The 19,928-nt window shown below is 39.8% G+C and overlaps 1 protein-coding gene across 6 annotated transcripts in view; it reads right to left on the bottom strand.

The window, feature by feature from the left end:
• The window catches only part of Pkn (serine/threonine-protein kinase N), a 724,111-nt gene that overhangs the window by 294,998 nt on the left and 409,185 nt on the right, over nucleotides 1–19,928 (bottom strand). For 5 of the 6 annotated variants that reach the window (XM_080278058.1, XM_080278061.1, XM_080278060.1 and 2 more), the window contains 4 exons: nucleotides 19,603–19,768; nucleotides 5,831–6,044; nucleotides 4,842–5,119; nucleotides 98–202 (listed from right to left, as the gene is read on the bottom strand). In XM_080278058.1, the coding sequence (XP_080134184.1) occupies nucleotides 98–202; nucleotides 4,842–5,119; nucleotides 5,831–6,044; nucleotides 19,603–19,768 (763 nt within the window). The remainder of the gene's footprint in view (nucleotides 1–97; nucleotides 203–4,841; nucleotides 5,120–5,830; nucleotides 6,045–19,602; nucleotides 19,769–19,928) is intronic. The other variant, XM_080278062.1, reaches the window with a different exon arrangement.

Below are 19,928 nucleotides of genomic sequence, written 5' to 3'. Positions count from 1 at the left end.
AGTAACAGGAAAAATGGGAGATACCAACTTTAAATTTAAAAAACAGCAACACACACTTCCAACCAGACATTAAAGCATTAAGATGAATGTCACCTACCTTAATATCTGGCTCTACAGGTGAGGCGGGGACGGTGATGGTGACTGTACCGGGATGAGGTCTAGGTGGAGGGGGTGGAGGGGTTGACGTTGGCCGCTTAGCTACCTGTTGGGGTGGGGCAAGATGAGGCGTCAGTGTCATCACAGATGGACTGGAAATATGACAACCCATAAACTTCGGGTCTACTTCACAGGTCTTATTTTTTTTTCCCCCTAGAAAATCTGCATGACTTAATTAGGCCTGTATTATATTCTTATATCTATTTCATACAAGCCTAAAAAGTAAGGAAACAATTATATCAGCCTAGTAAATTATGAGAAGCTATAACAATTTAGAGAATTAAAACCTTCAGCAGGAAACCAAGACCTCCAATGATGCTACCCAAAGTTCAGGGTTTGAGGAACAGGAAAATAAACCAGGCTGGGAGTGAAATTAAGAGCTAGGTGAGGATGGAATGGCTTTGGATGCTCCATACTTAGGCAGCCAGTGGTGGGACTGAAACACTCACTTCTGAGTTGGGATGAAATGATGCTGGATGCAACAAAGCAAGTGATAGGATGGTGAGCCTGAATCAGGATTAAATGATTCTGGATGCCCCATACTAACAAAGCAAGCGATGAGATGGTGAGTGCCAAGTCTGGATTAAATGATTTTGGATGCCTCTTGTTAACAAAGCAAGCGAAGGGATGGTGAGTGCTGAGTTGGGATTAAACGATGCTGGATGCCTCATACTAACAGAGCAAGTGATGGGATGTAAATGCTGAGTTGGGAAGGAATGATGTTTGATGCTTCACACTTAAAAAGCTAGTGACAACTGAAACAGTGAGTGCTGACTTGGGGAGGAATGATGTTGGATGCCTAATACTAAAAAGCAAGTGATGGGACTGATAAGAGGTGTATTGTATTGGGACAGAGTGATGCTGGATGTTTCATACTAAAAAAAATGAGTGATGGAGTGATGCAACATTTTTCAACATGATTAAAACCTCTAGGGGTAAGTGTAAGGGGTCTGTACAATTTGGAAAGTTTTAATCCCTTTAATACAATGACATTTTTTTCATCAACTGCATGTTACTAAATGCCGTTTCTTACTATATGCGAATTACGTGGTTGCATAAGGCCCCCAAAGCCAACAGGGGGTCCCTGAGCTCCATTATTGGCTTTTTTTAGAAATTAAAATGTATGTTCCTTCATTCTTTCTTCTTCCTTCTGTCTATGGGTGACTCTACACTGAGTGACAAGCCAAATGGTTTCCTGTACACCAGGAAACTATTTACTACATTGGGTGGTAACCATGTAACCAAATTTTGGCGCCTGGTGGTTTAGTGGGTAATTATTGTGCTCCAGTCGGATTGAGCCAGTGAAGGTTTATATCCAAGGGGTGGTTGGGGTTTATTGCTCACATAATGCCACTCAGGGATGAGTGAGGCTGGTCAATCTCATCTTAAATGTCAGGACCAACTGCCTAGCCCTGGGCTCCTACGCTTCTCATGGGGCAACGTAGGATTGGATGATGGATGGATGGATGAAAATGTATGTTGAGTCACTATTCATGAAATAAATTTTGTAAGGGGTAAGGCGTGCCCCCGGACCACCTTAAAGGGTTTGGAATCCTTCCACCATAGTTTCACAAAATAGGGGCCCCCAAACAGCATTTCGCATAAGGTCCCCAAAAGGCTAGAAACGGCACTGACTAACAGTATTGTACTGTACTGTATTCAGCTTGGGAAAGATTATTCAAACTGGAAGAGTTAGGTGTAGCACCCATAACCTCTTGCATTACAGGGGTTATTCTCTCTGTAAAAATCATCAAGGGGTAGCAAGAACAAATTATATCTCATCAGACTGAAGGGATTAAACAGAACAATGCAGGCTCAGAGTAGCCCAATGTTTGGGTATGTAGGATCAAGGCTGGCAGAGATGAAATCATAGAGTATCAGGGAGGGTAGGAGGCACATTTGATGTACACATTGAGTTTAACAGTAATTATCAGCTTGCAAATCTATACCACAGCAAATCAATGATAAAGATACTGTATTGATTTATCTTCATTCATATTATCATGTTTCCACAAAGGGATATTCAGCCAAAGCCATAAGCTATTTCTAAACACTCCTGTAATAAGAGTTTACAATATACCTTATTCTGGAATAGGTTTGCAAACCAATGAAGAACAGCCACACATAATTTCGTCAGCACTTGACAGTTTTTTAAACTAAGTCACATACTAACAGTGATTAATGCTATTTTCTCCACCAGTAAAATGCAAGAACAGCCATATAAAGAATATAAACAAAGAACTTTACACATTGTCCCTAATCACTTTATTGACAACCCCAAGAAACATTCATAAACGTCTTTAGCCGTATCTCTATAACATCTAAGTATCAAAGTGCCATACTCCAAGTGGCACTGGAGGATTTGCAGCACCTTTTTCCTGGTGATTCATTATGCCTATTTCACCTTGATATATATATTTTTTTACTGTATTTATATACTTCAGGCACAGATATAGCTGTCTCAGTAACATACAAGAGGATAAAGAGGCAAAATATGCCAATGAATACCTGAGGAAAAAGTACTACAAAATCTCCTATGCCATTCAGAATACAGTCTAATGACCTAAGCAATATATACTAATGGTCTACTAAAGACACTATGGATAAAAGCAGGCTACTCATTATCTTCTATTACTACATAATGCATACAGGATTGTTAAGTATTTTTGCAACATTAAAGAAAATGGTTGCTGATTATTACCCATATGCCAGACTACTAAATGGACTAGCAACATCATATGCTCAGCACTTATATTAAGTGGGAAAAACATTTAAGTAAAGCAAAACATGAATGCAACCATATCCCTACAAAAGCATGCAAGTGCATAATACTCATATCAGCGATCAAAAGTGTGACTCAAACTATCTTACTGTTCAACAATAATGCATACTGTACTCTGACGGTGAAACTTGTTATTTAAACCTGTATCTTCTTGTGATCAATAACAAAGTGTGTTTTACTTCATACCAATTCCCCAGCAGCTTACAACAGTGTAATGGAGACAATTCAATACTACCCCCTGAGAGGTTTATAGCCCATAGCCAGACTTCTCCGGTCGAATGCATTTAACTTCTTCAATCAAGTGACATACAACCTGTATATATTTAACTTTTGCTACCACCACATCATCACCTTTAGCTCTGGAGAGAGGATGAGAAATGAAGGGAATAGAAAGGAATTCCATTAACCTTATTGCAATGAGAAATTTCCCATTAATCACAGAAATATTTCCCATTAATTGGATACAACTGTCTGGCAGCAGCAAAATTAAAATGATACAGACCAATGTAACACAGAAATGGAGCCTTCATATTATAAGTTACAAACCAAGAGACGTATTAAAAAAAAAGTAGCTGAACATATTTTTGCAAAAAAGTAATCTAAAGCAATCATAAACTTTTTCAGTACTCCAAAAGTTCTGTTTTCAGGTGAATGCAAAAAGGTATCATTTACTGTAACAAAGAGATATCTAAAGAATCACGCCCATCTTAAGATGGCATACACATGGATCACCTTACAGTGATCCTTCATGTTCAAAATATCAGTGACTTTTTGATCTACAAGTAACTCTCAGGAGACTGCAGCAGCCTATGAATGATCCCTGAAAGCCTGCAAGATATAATACGGGGGTTGTCTGTTACTGTTGTTTTTTTAGTTCTGTGCTATGTGCATCGACTGTAGGAATTCTGAATTTAACTCAGTTTCTAATGCCATTTAGTTTACCCATGTATTTAAAATCTAGATACTCTGAAGCTCATAATTATAGGTCTGTCACTTTGTTTAAAGAAATGGAGGCACACTCTTGGTCCTGATGAAGCCTAAGCCGACGCCCCAAGAAGAAGAAATACTGTACGATACATTCTTAGCTTTGAGGAACCATTCTGTACAAGCCTGCTAAGGAAAGGATATGAGAGGAAGTAGCTGGGGAGAAGAAGGGGAGCACAGCATACCATACAAGTTAAAGCATGTCATTCAGAAAATACAGGTCAAAAGAATAGAAGACAAGAGATGGAAAACAGTTTGGGAATAAAGAATGCATAAAAGGTGAAGAAGGAAGTGAATAGGCAGAAGAGATGATTGAAATAAAATGGAAGAGGATGTACACAAGGAGAAACTGACAAATTTTAATACATGGGTGAAGGAAAAACAAAAGAAGGGATAAGAAAGCACGAGGGGAAGTTTAAACAGGCAGCAGATATAGAAATGGGAAAAAATAAACAAAAGGTCAGAAATCAGAATATATAAATGCTACATGTAGGAAAATATTAAATAAATAACTAGGTTAGCCAATGATAGGGGAGAGAAACAATTAGAAAACAGCATCCAAAACATTTTCTCTCAACCATCTTCTAACTTGTAAGTTATCTTAAAAACAGACAACTGTACTGTAATAGTTTAAAAATTTAGTCATTTTAACATCTGCACATACATATATCACCAAATAAATTGCCAGATCAGAAAGTTCATAGCCTGGATATTTCTCATTCTTTAAAGTGATTACTGGCAAAGAGATAGAATGGATGCAATAATTAACAAAGTTAGTAGGGAATAAAGATATTAACAGATTACGAGGATGTGTGAGTGTGTGAGAGCTGGCACAGGCACGGAGCAGGGGGTGGAGCGAGACAGGGCAGGCCAAGTCTAGCCAACCAGCCCTATATCCTCCTCTCCCATGACACGTTACCTGGACTGTGACAGAGTGGGCAGGGTGGATGGTAGGGGGCTGGGCGGGGGTGGGCGGCGTCGGGTGGTACTGGAGGTGGTGTGTGACGGGGAGTAGTGCCGGGGTGGGTTGTGGGGTGCCGTGAGTGATTGAGGGGGGAGGGGGTGGTGTGTGGAGCATGGCAGGGGGTGGGGAGATGGGGCGCACCTCCGGCATGGCCAGGGGGCGGCAGTGGCGTTCCTCCCCAGGAGTCTTCTCATTCTCATCGAAGTCAAGACGTAGTCTTGGGCCTGTGGGTTCTGAGACATTTCATACATTAGACCTAATTCAGTACAGAACTTAAATATAACACATAAACTGTGGCAGAACACAATGCCATGACAAACAAACCGTGGCTGAAAACAATGCCACGACAAAAGGAATTATAATCAAAGGGAAAAACCAAATGAGCAACAGATGAGCAAAATGAATGGCTCACTAAGAGAATTATTTAAGACAAAATAACTTGGAGGTGATTCTGTCATGGTGGTCCCACTGAAGGGGTTCCCTGGAGGAGCCCTGGTGGAGTAAGCCACTGAAGACAATAACAATAATATAAAATACACGAAGGACTACAATTCATCCCGTAATCTATGTATAAATCATTTTAGTGAAGTAAGCACAATACAGAAACTACTGTACCTAGTTATATTTGTCTGTGATTATGAACAGTATGGTACTTGCTGATACTGTACTTACAATCATACCTTTTGAATGTGCAGATTACTTACTCAATATTGTTAATAACATCTGTGTCTATACTGATGCAGAGGGCAAGAATGTGAGGGGTGGGGTGGGGGGGGAATGACACAGAACAAGATCAGAAATTTATATGCTGGAAGATCTGACTAGACCAAAGTAGTGGAAGCTGGTGCGAAAGGTGTGGGTATGTTACATTAACGAAAGAAATGGAACAATGGATAGGTACCACTGATGAAGCCAAACCAGACATCAAAGCAGACCTGACTAACCTGCACTGACAGGAGTTGGTGCGGAGGGTGTGGACGTGCCTGAGTGGTGCGCGTGGTCATGGGGTGCAGGCTGGATGTTCTTGATGAGGCGGCCCCACGCTGCCACATTGATGTTCATCTGGTTCGGCCGCAGCACCTTACCCTTCTGCATGAACAATTTCTTTTGGCGCTGCAGCTTGGGCTTACGAGAGATCATCGGGTTCAGGAACTTGATCTGTAGGTGGAAAAAATTATTTTAATGAATACTGACATATACACTTATTCCATCCATCCATTATCCAATCCTATGCCGCCACATGAGGAGCATAGGAGCCTGGGGCTAGGCAAGTTGGTACTGACATTTAAGATGACAGTGACCAGCCTCTCATCCCTGAGTGGCATTACATAAGCAATAACCCCAACCATCTCTTGGATATAAACCTACATAGGCTCAATCCGACTGGAATGCCTTAATTACCCACTAAACCACCAGGCGCCCCACACTTACAATTATATATACTGGACATATATATATATATATACTGTATATATATATATACTGTATATATATATATACTGTATATATATATATATATATATATATATATATATCATCCAGACCTCCTTTCCCACCCTAGGGCAGGGTGAGGATATATATATACATATATACAGTATATATATATATACACAATCAAGCCTTGGTAACTCGGACTAATTAGGGGGTAGCTCGGTCCAAGTTATGCAACTGTCCAATGTACACGGGTTTGTACTCTAAATCCACATAAATCATCACATTTTCATGCATACAAGTATTATGGCACACCAAAGTAAAATCTGTTAAAACTATGATGTCTCTTAACATTACAGTAACCCTTCCTAAATTCACGAGGGTTACATTCCAAACCCCCTCGTTAATTCTTGAAATTCGCTAATCCTCGACACTTTCCTGAAAATGACATTTATCGGTAATTGCGTAGCCTATGAACCACTGTTACTGTAATGCATTACCCATAAATGAACGTTTCTTGCTAATTCTATTTCCCCGCTGTTTCTAGCTGTTCGGCTGTGACAACTCTTGTTTGATTCATCAAGGTAATACCGGAAGGGACTGTCCTATGTGCTTAACAAAACCTAACCTAACCTAGCTTAACTGTACCTAATAATTTAACCAAGCCAAACCTAACCTACATTTGGGAAACTATGATACGAAATCTATCTTTGAGCACATAGAGTAAGTGTCCTCTATTGCGCTAGAAATAAACAATCACAGGTATGGCTTAACAGCTTAACCCCTCAATGGCCATGGGTTCAGAAATTTGCATGCACCCCTGGCCAGCCCCTGAACAATTTTTGAAGTTCTAAAATCAATCTATTTTTCTTAACCCCTTAACCGCGGGGCGTCACTTTCGTGACGCTTGGGAGCAAGGAATCATACCGCGGGGCGTCGCTTTTGTGATTCTGTGTTATTTTGAATTCACCCGGGCTTCCAAGTGGGGGCTTGTATCATCTATCAGTACTGCCAATGTCCAACACTAGTCAGCACTCCTAATCTCATCTGTACTCCCATCCATTGTTGACAATTTAGCCATTTCTCCCCGTTCTTGACTCCCCTCCCTACCCCCCCTCCATTACCCTATCCTCTCGCCTGCCCAGCCGTGCTACGCTAAGTAAATCTTCCCTGGAATTTTTCACTGATTTCATCCATTGAAATAAGCCCTATGTCCTATTCTTATACCAAATAATATATACAAGAAAGAAATAAGGTAAGTGAGAGTGCCAAACACCTGGAATTGGCTAATTATCACCTGACAACACCTCACGTGCACTCGTTTGCTAATTTTCGCTGTTTTTTTCCCCTTGAAATATGCCCTATAATCTATTTTCGTAATAAATATACATGTAAGGAGGGAAGGGAAACGCCTAAGTGATATTTACATTCACCTGGAACTACCTAATTTATAATGTATTGTCTAGATTTCCTGCCAATCATATCAGTGCTAAACAAAGATGTTTCAAGATCTAACATTGGTAGCTCTGAAAATATATCTCCTAAGTAGGCCTCTAATCTATTTTCGAAATAAATATACATGCAAGGAGGGAAGGGAGAAGCCTAAGTGATATTTACATTCACCTGGAACTACCAAATTTATAATGTATTGTCTAGATTTCCTGCCAATCATATCAGTGCTAGACTTAGCTGTTTCAAGAAGTAATATTGGTAACCCTGAATAACCCCTTAGCAGGCCTCCACACTAGCCCTCCGTTATCAGGTTACTCTCAACTTCCGAAGTGAGAGTACGTATGTTTCTTCTTGCTGACTTCAAGGCCTTTTTTCACCCCCATGCAAATGGCCCTGTGACCTTTACCCCCTACTAAACCTCGTGTGGAAAGAGGTAAAGGGCTGACAATTGATAAAAGAGTGACTACGATCTTTCTATTGAGTAAAACAGTGCAAGTGGAATTGTAAATAATGTGTAAACAGCAAGTGAAAGTAATGAATGTAAATATACGTGAACAATGGAAAACAGTTTTATAAGTTATTTCAAGTGACAGTGCACAACACTGTGTAAATAAAATAGAAATGTAAATAACGTAAATAAAATAGAGAATGTAAATAGAAATGTAAATGAGTAGTATTATAAGAATACGAGTATATACCCTAGGAGTAATGAAAGTGAAAGTTTCACTCTAGCATGTCTGAATGCTATGAGTTATGAGAGTGAAGATGAAAGTGACATTCACTCTCAATGCCAGTATACAGGACGAGAAAGTGAATGCTACGTATTTTACTGAAAGAAATTGAATCCCTACAGTGACAATAAACTAATACTACTGAAGGAAACTTATGAATAAAGACTGTAGATATATATAAGTGTTATATAGTAACAGAAATATAAAGTGTGAGGGGTTTTATGAATAATAAATGACAGACTACTAAGAGCGAACTAGTGCCAGTGCGACGATCAGACGCGCTCGTAATTTCCATTGCTTTCACAGTGTTTTTTTTTTTAGTATGGATCCCAAACTACTTGAAAATTGTAGAATAGTGTTTATAGTGTTTGTATCTGGCTGTGGTAATCATATTACGGGTTGTCGGGAAGTGTAAAGTGGAGACTTCGTTACCCTACTTCAGAGGTCTCCACAAGTCCTACGGTAACTGACGAAGGCTCAACAATCATTCCAGGAGAAACCTGAAGGTATGTGCCATAAGCATATGTAATTTTATTATTCTAGGACTAATAACTGATTTTTGGCAAATATTTTTTGAGAGTCTGTCGGAGCCCAAATAACCCCGCGGCACACGCAAGTCATTGGTAAACAAGCCCGCGGTGTAGGGGTTAATAATGTGAAGAGAATCGTCTGGCACACCTAGCAATGTGTTTTTTTAGCTCCCTAAATCAATCCTGTGATTCACTATAATTTGCGGATGAATTCATAAAATTGCGGTGCATATGTCATATGAGTGAAAACATCCGAGATTGAGCGACCGCCTGACTGCTTGGGATGGTAACATAAGGTCAAGTAAACATACCTGTGATCTTCGTTCCCTTCCCATAATTGTTCACAGTTTTTTATAGCTCGCGCTAACTCGACGTCACTGACACCGGTACTGTAAAGGGTTGTTCATCACCGGGAGTTATTAAGGGGTTAATGGAATACATTACTACAGTACAATCCCAGCTATCCGGTATCCAGACAAACAGAAAACTCAGAAAAACGGGAAAATTCAAGGGCAGGTAAAAATGTCAGTAAGTTATAACTGTGCGCCAATTTGAATGGACCTCCAAACCGCCGTTTGATCGAGTCTCGTGAGGCTGGGTGAAGTCAGACAAAGCGAGGTGAAGTCATTTCCGGCTAATGTAAATCCCTAGCAAATCCTCTTAACCACCCCTCCTCTCCCCCTCTTTCCCCTACTTGAATTCAGTCATCCTCCACACCCTCCAAAAATCACCAGTCTGCTTTTTGCCACCAGACAGTAAACAAGCTCTCTTGCTATTGTGTTCCTCCGATAGACGGAAATTTGTACACTCCAAAATGCCTAAAGTGCAAACTAAACGTAAGCGTATCGTGCTTACCTTGAAACAGAAGCTGGACATATGCAACTGACTTGAAAAAGGCGAACATTATAAAACACTAATGGCTGAATATAAATGTTAATAGGAATGAAAGTTTACTTTGTTGGAAGAAAAATAAATAAATAATATGCCTGCATTTCATACGTACATCATTTATTTTATTTTCTGCAAAACAGCTGAGTGGCGGGTGAGGGGTGGAGTGATGGAGGTCAGGTGGGGAAGAAGAAGAACAGTCGGGGTCAGAGAAACGTAAACAAAACTAACGTGGGGGCACAGGTGTCGTGATAATTCTACAGTGCAGTCTTAACACATCATCAGTTCACTAATAAATGATCAAGCTTTTATTTCTTTATTTTTCAATTTTTATGAGTACAGTACATATAATGAATACAGTAATTCGGTAAACAATGGACTGGTGCAATTTGCAGTACCGCAAATTGCTAGACAATTCACGCACGTGCGTTATGACCATGGCGTGTGTTTACAAGGCAGTTTTTCAGGCGGAATCTCTTAGTGTAACCCCTAATGTGACTGGTGAGTACCTGAACTGTATTTACTGCTGTGATAGCCTTTGTATAGATCTGACTTGAAAATCAGAAATACGGGAAAAATCTGTAACCGGGAAGGTAAATTCACCAAGCCACCCGGTTAACTGGGATTGTACTGTATTTGCATCAATACTCTCTCTTTCGGTAAGTCAGTGGTTTTTAGAACGGATATTGCTTAACAGAATTATGCTAGTGTTAATGGAAATTTTCCTTTAAACAGGTCAAATAAATACTGGAAAAAAATATATATATTTTTTCAACTTTTTTTTTTTTTCTTTTTAGGGAAATCGCTAATAAGTGGAGTCATTAATTATGAGTTTGGCAGTTACAGGGTTCTACTGTGTATTTATGACAACTATGCAAAGGAATATTTTTTACACAACATTACCTACCGTAACTTTGAATTTTTCGTATGCCCGCTAAATGACCCCCGTCTGACCTGTACGGGGATCCAAGTTATGAGTGTCCAACTTACCGAGGCTTGACTGTACACAGAACCATTCTTCAAGGAAGCCTACTCCCTTTACAATACTTAATGTCTATCCAACATTCTGAACTTACTGTCTCAAAGCTTAGAATTAAAAGAACTTCCCAATCCAAATTCAATCATCTTGCAGTATATCACCATCATCATCATCTGGACCTCCTTTCCCACCCTAGGGCTGGGTGAGGAGTAGCATTGTCCAGACAGCCCAAATTTGCCCAATCCAATGGGCCATGCTTCCATTCACTCGTCATTCAAGCTCTCGGAATCCTGGCTCTATCAGATACACAAAAAACATTCCCCATGTTCTGTAGCTTCACATAAATGTATCCCACTGAGTCAATCCAGACGCTGCCACATTAAAAAGGGTGCCAAATCCCTGATCATACACTTCTCCTCACAACATTCATCCAGCCAGCTCAATCTCGTCAGTTCCCTAGCCTCACCGACTTCCAAACCTCTCTTCCTCACACACTCATCCACCATATCTCTTCACCTTCTCCTTGGCCTACCTTGCCTCCTCCCTCCTTCAGAGTCACTCAGATATACCTTTTTCACCATTCTGTTGTTATCCATTCTCTCCACATGACCATACCATCTCAGTACACTCTCTTCGATTCTGGTGTCCACCGACTTCCTCACTCCACGTCTTTCACGAATAACATTATTTCGTATCCTATCCACCCTCTGTACTCCACATACAATCCTCAGCAGTCCCATTTCCACTGCTCTTACTCTTGACTTATCATTTTCATGCCACACCATAGTCTCACATCCCTATGTTAAAGTTGGCACTAACACTCCTTCATGTAAGGCTCATGCAGCTGCAACACTCAAGCCTCTGTTTCTTATCAAGGCCTTCATTGCACTAGCTACTTTTCTTCCTTGTGTCACTCTACTTTCATTTTCTTTTGCACATTTTTTCTCTCTTTTCTATCACTGTACCTAGGTATTCAGCAGGAAGAGTAAACACAATGTCGTGACAAACATAAGGGACTTTATTACCAGATGTTTAGACATTTCTCTAATGTCAAATTCAGTGGTCTAAAATGATAAAATTATTAAAATTACGTAAATGTAAATATCGAAGTGCTTTAAAAATACATCAGTGGTAAATAAGAGAATTAAGCTACTTTTAGGGGGTAGGATGATACAGTATTAAGTTGGAACTTGTGCAATTTAATATACTAGGACTCTAAGATCCTTACACTGTCACTTCAGCAGCTAGCAAGTATTTTAAAATATTCACCTTTAAGTCAAGTATCACACTGAACACTATGCTCCCTCACAGCTGAATAAGGTGGTGAGTGGAGCCTACGACCCGTTCTCCCAGACTGACCCGTATATTCGACGATGCGTGTTTTGAAAGCAGGTAATGTACTCCTAATATACCCTGTTTGGCAACTAGGGTAGGTAAATGAGTAAACTACCAACGAACGTAAGTCAACTGGCAGAGAGTCCTTAAATCGAAACAAAGACCCAACTTTGAAAGAGCTGAGGTGAACGAACCAAAAATCTATACTAGGGTAAAATTTTGATAAACTCTTGAATAAAGTTTGTTCTATTTTCTCAGAAATCTCTCCTAGATAAGGTAAAATTAAGTAGACTACTTTCTCATTCACTGTAGGGGAACACTGTTTGGGTTGGTATCTTTTGTTCAGGAAAATGTTCACCAATTTATCGAACAATTGTGCACTATAACCATTATTTACAAAATATTTCCTCAAAAAAGTTACTTCACTGTGAAAAAGGGCATATGTAGATGACAGACAAAATGCTCTGTGAATAAGAGTCTTTACAGCACTGATCCTGTATCTGATATGACTGAAATTAAAAAAGCTTGTGCCCAAACCTGAAAAGGTTGCCTTGCAAAAAAATGGAAAAAAGGAAGCTTACCACTGCTTTTCAAAATCATTAAATCTATAAAAGGGAGTTTATTATTTTTCTGTCTCTAATATGAAGGAAATGTTTTCATGCTGTCTGTTGAGGTATTCTTACGAATTTCAACGTGTGTTCTTTGGCTCTAAATATTACTAGAGTGTCATCCACATACCTCCTATATAAAATGGGTCTAAAATTTGATGGACATGCTTCTAGCCACATTTTCTCATGACAGCAAGGAAAAATGTTCGCTGGTATGGGTCCTAATGGTGAACCCATCGCTACCCCATCAACCTGTTTACACAAATTTTCATTAAACACACAAGGACATCTATTACACAAAGTGATAATAACTCCTTAAAAACAGATTGGGTTATACCATTAAAAATATCTACTCCCTGATATACTAATGACAAACAAATACCTATAGTTTCATCTACTGGCAGACTAGTACAATGAGATTTAATGTCAAAACTGCATATAAAATAAGACTCAGGTATTGAACAGTCGGACAGGGAAGTGGTCAATTCGTACACTAAAGAATTCGTACAAATTGACCACTTCCCTGTCCATCCATCCATCATCCAATCCTACACTGCCCGATGAGGAGAGTAGGAGCCCAGGGCTAGGCAGTTGGTCCAACTGTTCAATTAGTGGACGAACTGACCACTTTTCAGGTTTGGGCACAAGCTTTTTTAGTTTCAGTTATCAGATACAGGATCAGTGCTGTAAAAACTCTTATTCACAGAGCATTTTGTCTGTCATCTACATACGCCCTTTTTCATAGTGAAGTAACTTTTTTGAGGAAATATTTTGTAAATAATGGTTATAGTGCACAATTGTTCGATAAACTGGTGAACAATTTCCTGAACAAAAGATACCAACCCAAACAGTGTTCCCCTACAGTGAATGAGAAAGTAGTCTACTTAATTTTACCTTATCTAGGAGAGATTTCTGAGAAAATAGAACAAACTTTATTCAAGAGTTTATCAAAATTTTACCCTAGTATAGATTTTCGGTTCGTTCACCTCAGCTCTTTCAAAGTTGGGTCTTTGTTTCGATTTAAGGACTCTCTGCCAGTTGACTTACGTTCATTGGTAGTTTACTCATTTACCTACCCTAGTTGCCAAACAGGGTATATTAGGAGTACATTATGTGCTTTCAAAACACGCACCGTCGAATATACGGGTCAGTCTGGGAGAACGGGTAACCTTATTCAGCTGTGAGGGAGCATAGTGTTCAGTGAGATACTTGTCTTAAAGGTGAATATTATAAAATACTTGCTAGCTGCTGCAGTGACAGTGTAAGGATCTTAGAGTCCTAGTATATTAAATTGCACAAGCTCCAACTTAACAATACTGTATCATCCTACCCCCTTAACGTAGCTTAACTCTCTTATTTACCACTGATGTATTTTTAAAGCACTTCGATATTTATATTTAAATAATTTTAGTAATTTTATCATTTCAGACCAATGAAGATGACATTAGAGAAATGTCGAAACGTCTGGTAATAAAGTCCATTATGTTCGTCACGACACTGTTTACTCTTCCTGCTGAAGATCTGGTTCCCCAGGAACGAACCAATATCAAGTGTACCCAGGTATTTGAACTCTCTCACCAATTCCAGTCTCTCTTCATTCACTGTAACACTGCACTGGGAGTCACCTTCTCTCTCAATAACCATCACTTTACTCTTGTCTACATTTACCGTATTTCGCGGCATGTAAGACGCACCCTAATTCTGGCAGGGCAGTTCTGTGAAAAAAAAGTTTGCCCCAACCAAGACTGCAGTAAGGTTTCTTGATAAGAGCCATTACCACACAGATACACACTCACCTTTCAGAATCTATTCATTACTGATCATCAGCCTTTGGTTTCTTTTTTTATATACAAAGAATGGTACAGGAAAAGAAAACAATGCCCCTTCTTGACAAAACGTGACTGATATGAGCCACTATCACCTAGATACAGCACTCACCTTTCAGAATCTATTCAGTACTGCTCATCATCCTTTAGTTTCTTCTTTTATGTACAAAGAATTATACAGGAAAAGAGAAAACAAAACCCCGTCTTAACAAAACGTGACTTCAAACCACGAGGCCATCTCAACTTTGTTGATAAATATGTATCAGTAAACTGATATAAACACTGTTTTTAATATTTTATGAATTTAAAACCACAAATGAAGTCAATAAAGTCTATTCTTTCATTCACTGACGAAAACATAAATTACAATGAATGTTCACATCAGTTCATTTATCCTAAAAGAACCCTGTCATATTCCACACCTGTTACGGAATTTCCTCACATTGCCTTGACTCAAGCACAATATCAGACGACCACCATCATTAATCATGCACTCTAACTAACCTGTAATTACCTCCACAAATAATATAAAAAGGTAGCACTTGTAAATACACAAATTACAATGTTTTACAACCAAAGTTCAATATAGCAAGGCTGCTTGGGAACAGGATAGACAGCTGTTTTTACTCTCTTCTCTCAGTATCACTCCTTCACTGTCAGCTATGTTTGCCTTGCAGCATCAACAATTAAAAATGTATGCTTCACTGATCATAATTTACTATAAACATTCATTTCAAAACATACTATGGTGAAAACATCCATTGTTACACCTAGTAACACTGCTGCCTCCCAGTCGCTAGACAGCAGTCTCTACCCCTTCCTCTCAGTATCACTTCCTCACTGTCAGCGATGTTTCCTTGCAGCATCAACAGTTAAAAATATGTTCTTCACTGATCACAATTTACTAAAAACAGACATTCATCTCAAAACATGTCGAGAATGGTGAAAACTATCTCTTTAGCAACACTGCTGCATCCCAAGCGCTAGACAACTGGCTCAACCCTTTCTCCCAGTATCACTCCCTTACTGTCAGCTGTTTTCCTTGCAGCATCAACAATTAAAAATGCATATTTCTTACCAGAATTTGCTAAAAACAGACATCCATCTCAAAACATTCGAGTACTGTGAAAACATCCATTTTTGGTCTTAACACTGCTGCCTCCTAGTCGCTATGGTACACACACACACACACACACACATGTACACACCACATGCAACATTCGCTCACCTCTGACACATTTACATCAGTCCGTTTTGGAGTACCCAGTGGCTTTATTATATGCCAAAAACATCAAAATGTATTTGGTTGTTCAATATAAATATCAGCTAAGGACATGAAACATCTCAAACAATTTATTCATCCAAACATCGTCAGTGCAAGACTAAAGGTGTACAGCACCATTGATCCTAAATTTTCCATGGTTGCATCTGTCATGATCACCTAAAACCTATATTCACTTCATATTACTGACATGGTGAAAATTTCACTCGTCTTCAAATCCTGAGAATTCATCACTACTTCCCCCGAGTCCTGAAGCATCATTGGAAGTCATCACTACGGTCATCATCACTGTTTCACTGTCACTTTCATACAGTAAATGGTCCTCAGTACCATCCATTGAATTGCTTATACCACACTTCATACGATTTTAACTTGGCAATCGTTTTAACTGAGCACAGGCGATATTCAGACTTGGGGCATTTGATACAGCCCACATTAACCTCCTCAGTACATGTTTCCTGAACTGAATAATATCATATGGCGAGCATAAATAAACCATCCTATAAAATACATTGCTGGGCTGAAGGGATTATAATAAGCGGATTATCAGTTCCCTAGCCTGACTCTTCCCACTTCTACTTCCTTAACTACACCCACACCAAACTCTCACCTACACCTTAGGATCTGGTCGTTTCGGCCGTAACGTCCAAAATGGCAAATGATTTTACAACCTAACCTAACCTAACAAATTTGGACGTTACGGCCTAAATGATCCCCATTGCCGATCATGAGAGCTTTGCTTAGGCAGCAGAGATGCAGAGAGTGAACGTTGTCAATCATTCTGATCGCTTCGTCTGCTAAGAATACAGCAGAAATGGCGAACGCTGATACGAATGCCCGTCAGGCACTGCTATTTCAGATATTGCATCAGTTATGCTACTCAGTGAATTTTATCCTATTTTCATAACAAAATACTGTAATTGGGTGTGCCCTGAGTTGCATAGACATTGCTAAAGTACTTCACTTGGCTGAAAAAGTGAAGCCGTAACTTCGTTAGCTTGCTAGAGTAGGGTGTACGCTAGACACTAAACTGCTAAGTTGCTAAACCGCTAAACCCCTTGACGGTATTGGCCAGTTGAGCTGAAAACTATCCCGTGAATGCTTTGTGTTCTTGAACTTGCATGTTTTAATATCTGCTGCATATATACACTCACAAAATGTCACAAAAGTAACTGACCTAATTAGGGTTACTGAATTTCCATACGTGACGAAAGTCTGTTTTGATGACTTGGCAGTTTCACTAGCCAGCATCTCTCCAGCATGATTGCTTTGCTAGTTAGTGAATGGATGGCAAGCAAAGTGGTCATGATTGCCTTTCAGAAGGTTAGCAGACAGTTCACCAGTGAGCACGTTAGCTTGCTAGAGTAGGGTGTACGCTAGACACTAAACTGCTAAGTTGCTAAACCGCTAAACCCCTTGACGGTATTGGCCAGTTGAGCTGAAAACAAACCGTGAATGCTTTGTGTTTTTGAACTTGCGTGTTTTAATATCTGCTGCATATATACACTCACAAAAGTAACTGACCTAATTAGGGTTACTGTATTTCCATACGTGACGAAAGTCTGTTTTGATGACTTGGCAGTTTCACTAGCCAGCATCTCTCCAGTATGATTGCTTTGCTCGTTAGTGAATGGATGGCAAGCAAAGTGGTCATGATTGCCTTTCAGAAGGTTAGCAGACAGTTCACCAGTGATCATGTACGTTAGCTTGCTGGAATAGTGCGGATGCTAAACTGTTAAATTGCTAAACCGCTAAATATCTTCACGATGTTAGCCAGTTGAGCTGTAAACAAACCCGCGAAAGTTTTATGTGTTTCTGATCTCGGGTGTTTCTTAAATCTGCTGCATATACACACTAGTGTATATTATTTTTAAAAATAAAATCAAGTCTGCATACTGTAGAAAACACCTGTGGTTGCTAAGCATTGAGATGATCATCTTTATAAGAGTTTCTTCTCAGTGAAGCCTAACTAACCTGCCTTAGTCTAACGTGCAGGACGCATGGGGATATTTTAAGGTAACTTTGAGACAAAAAAGTGCGTCTTATATGCCGCGAAATACGGTACTCTCAAGGCACGACACTCACAGACATCAGCAAAACTCTACACTAGCCTACCAAGTTCTTGTCCAGTACTTGCAAGCAGTACTGCATCATCAGCACACACCAAATTTGAGATATTCCATCCATCACCATTCATTACCAATGCCATCCCTCTCTCCATTACTCGTGTTTTTATTTCTCTCATCACCCCATCCATATATATATTGAACAACCATGGGGACATCATACAACCTTGTCGCACATCCATACCGACCATGAACCATTCACTTAGATGCCATTAACCCTTACACATGCTTCACTACCATCATAAAAACTCTTGACAGCCCCTAGCAGCTTACCATCTACGCCATACATTAGCAAAACTTTCCACAATCCTTCTCTGTCCACTTTGTCGTATGCTTTTTCCAGATCCATGAATGCCATAAACACTTTATGGTCCTTCTCGCAAGCCTTCTCTGCTATCTGCCTCACTGCAAATATTTGATCCACACATCCTCTGCCACTCCTAAAGCCACCCTGTTCATCACTCCCTTGGACTTCTGAGCTCTCTCTTACTTTCTGTATGATAATTCTTCCATATACCTTCCCTACCGCACTCAATAAACTTCAAGGCACGATAGTTCTTGCACTCACTTCCCTTACCTTTATTTTCGTACAGGGTACAATCACAGCCTTTTTCCACTCTGCAGGCACAGTTTCACTCATCCATGCCTTCTTACATATCTCCAACAAGCACTTCATTTCACTCTCTCCATTATACTTTAGCATCCCTGCATACTGTACACCTCATCAACCCCCGCTGCTTTCCAAGTTATCAGCCGCTTCACAGCACTCTTCACCTGTGCGAGTATCACGTCTCCTGGCACTGCATTTCTTCTCTGCACACCCCTAAAACCAATTATGTTTACAGCCACTCTGCTCTCTCTATTCCCATTCATCAGGCTTTCACAATATTCTTTCTATCTGGTCCTTACTTCATCCCAATGGGTTAATAGTCTACCACCTGGATCCTTCACACCATTACATTTCATTTTTCTTTCACTTCTACATTTCCACACCTCTTTCCACAATAACTTCCTATTTCCAGAGTAGTTCGCATTCATTTTTCTTCCTAGATCATTTACCTCCTCCTTTTTCCTCTTCACTAGTCTCTTTACGTGCTTCTTGCTCTCAATATATGCAGTTCTTATTTCAACTGAACCTACGTCCTGTAACCACTTTAGCCACTTCTTCCTCTTTTCCTCCACCGCTCTCTTAACCTCCTCATCCCATGCCGTACCTTTCTTCTTTCCTGTTACTCTTGCCACACCACACATCGCTTTAGCATTCCTAAGCAATCCCTATTTGCATTCCACAGGCTGTCCAGATCCATTTCATTCCAATTCACTGATTCTAACTCCTCCTCTACTTTGGTCCTGTAATCATCTGCCATTTCTTTGACCCTCAGCTTCTCAGCATTCAGTCTTTCTCCCTGACTGCTCCTCTCACTCCTGATCCTTGTAGTATACAGAATACAAAAATAGGCATCATAATAGTGATTAAGCAATGATGACCATAAGCTATTATCAACCATCAATCACATAAAGTACAAACTTCAGCAAACAGAAGGCCTTTGGGCTCAAGCTGTAGCGCCATGCCATGCCGGACGTCATCGATAAATTCCTCCAATCGCAAGAACTTCACCGCACACAGCGACCGCCAGTCTCGCCAGTAGATGTCAATTTCTAAGTCTCGCGACTTGTCAAGGTCAATGCTGAATCTGTGGAGGTACCAATTAATCAACAGTTTAGTTTTTTTCAACAGAGGAAAAACAGATATATTAGGCTGTAAAGGAATGTAAGTGAAGATACGCAAGTGAGTAAGTGGTGAGTGTGTGGTTAACTTTATATTCTAAATACTGTACATCATGGACACTGCTG

This window comes from Coenobita brevimanus, chromosome 72 (genome assembly GCF_032717465.1).
Source record: "Coenobita brevimanus isolate Jiangsu-jjx chromosome 72, ASM3271746v2, whole genome shotgun sequence".
Classification (NCBI taxonomy): Eukaryota; Metazoa; Arthropoda; class Malacostraca; order Decapoda; family Coenobitidae; genus Coenobita; species Coenobita brevimanus.
Note: the sequence above shows the minus strand (reverse complement) of the source record. Positions and strands in the feature narration are given on the sequence as shown.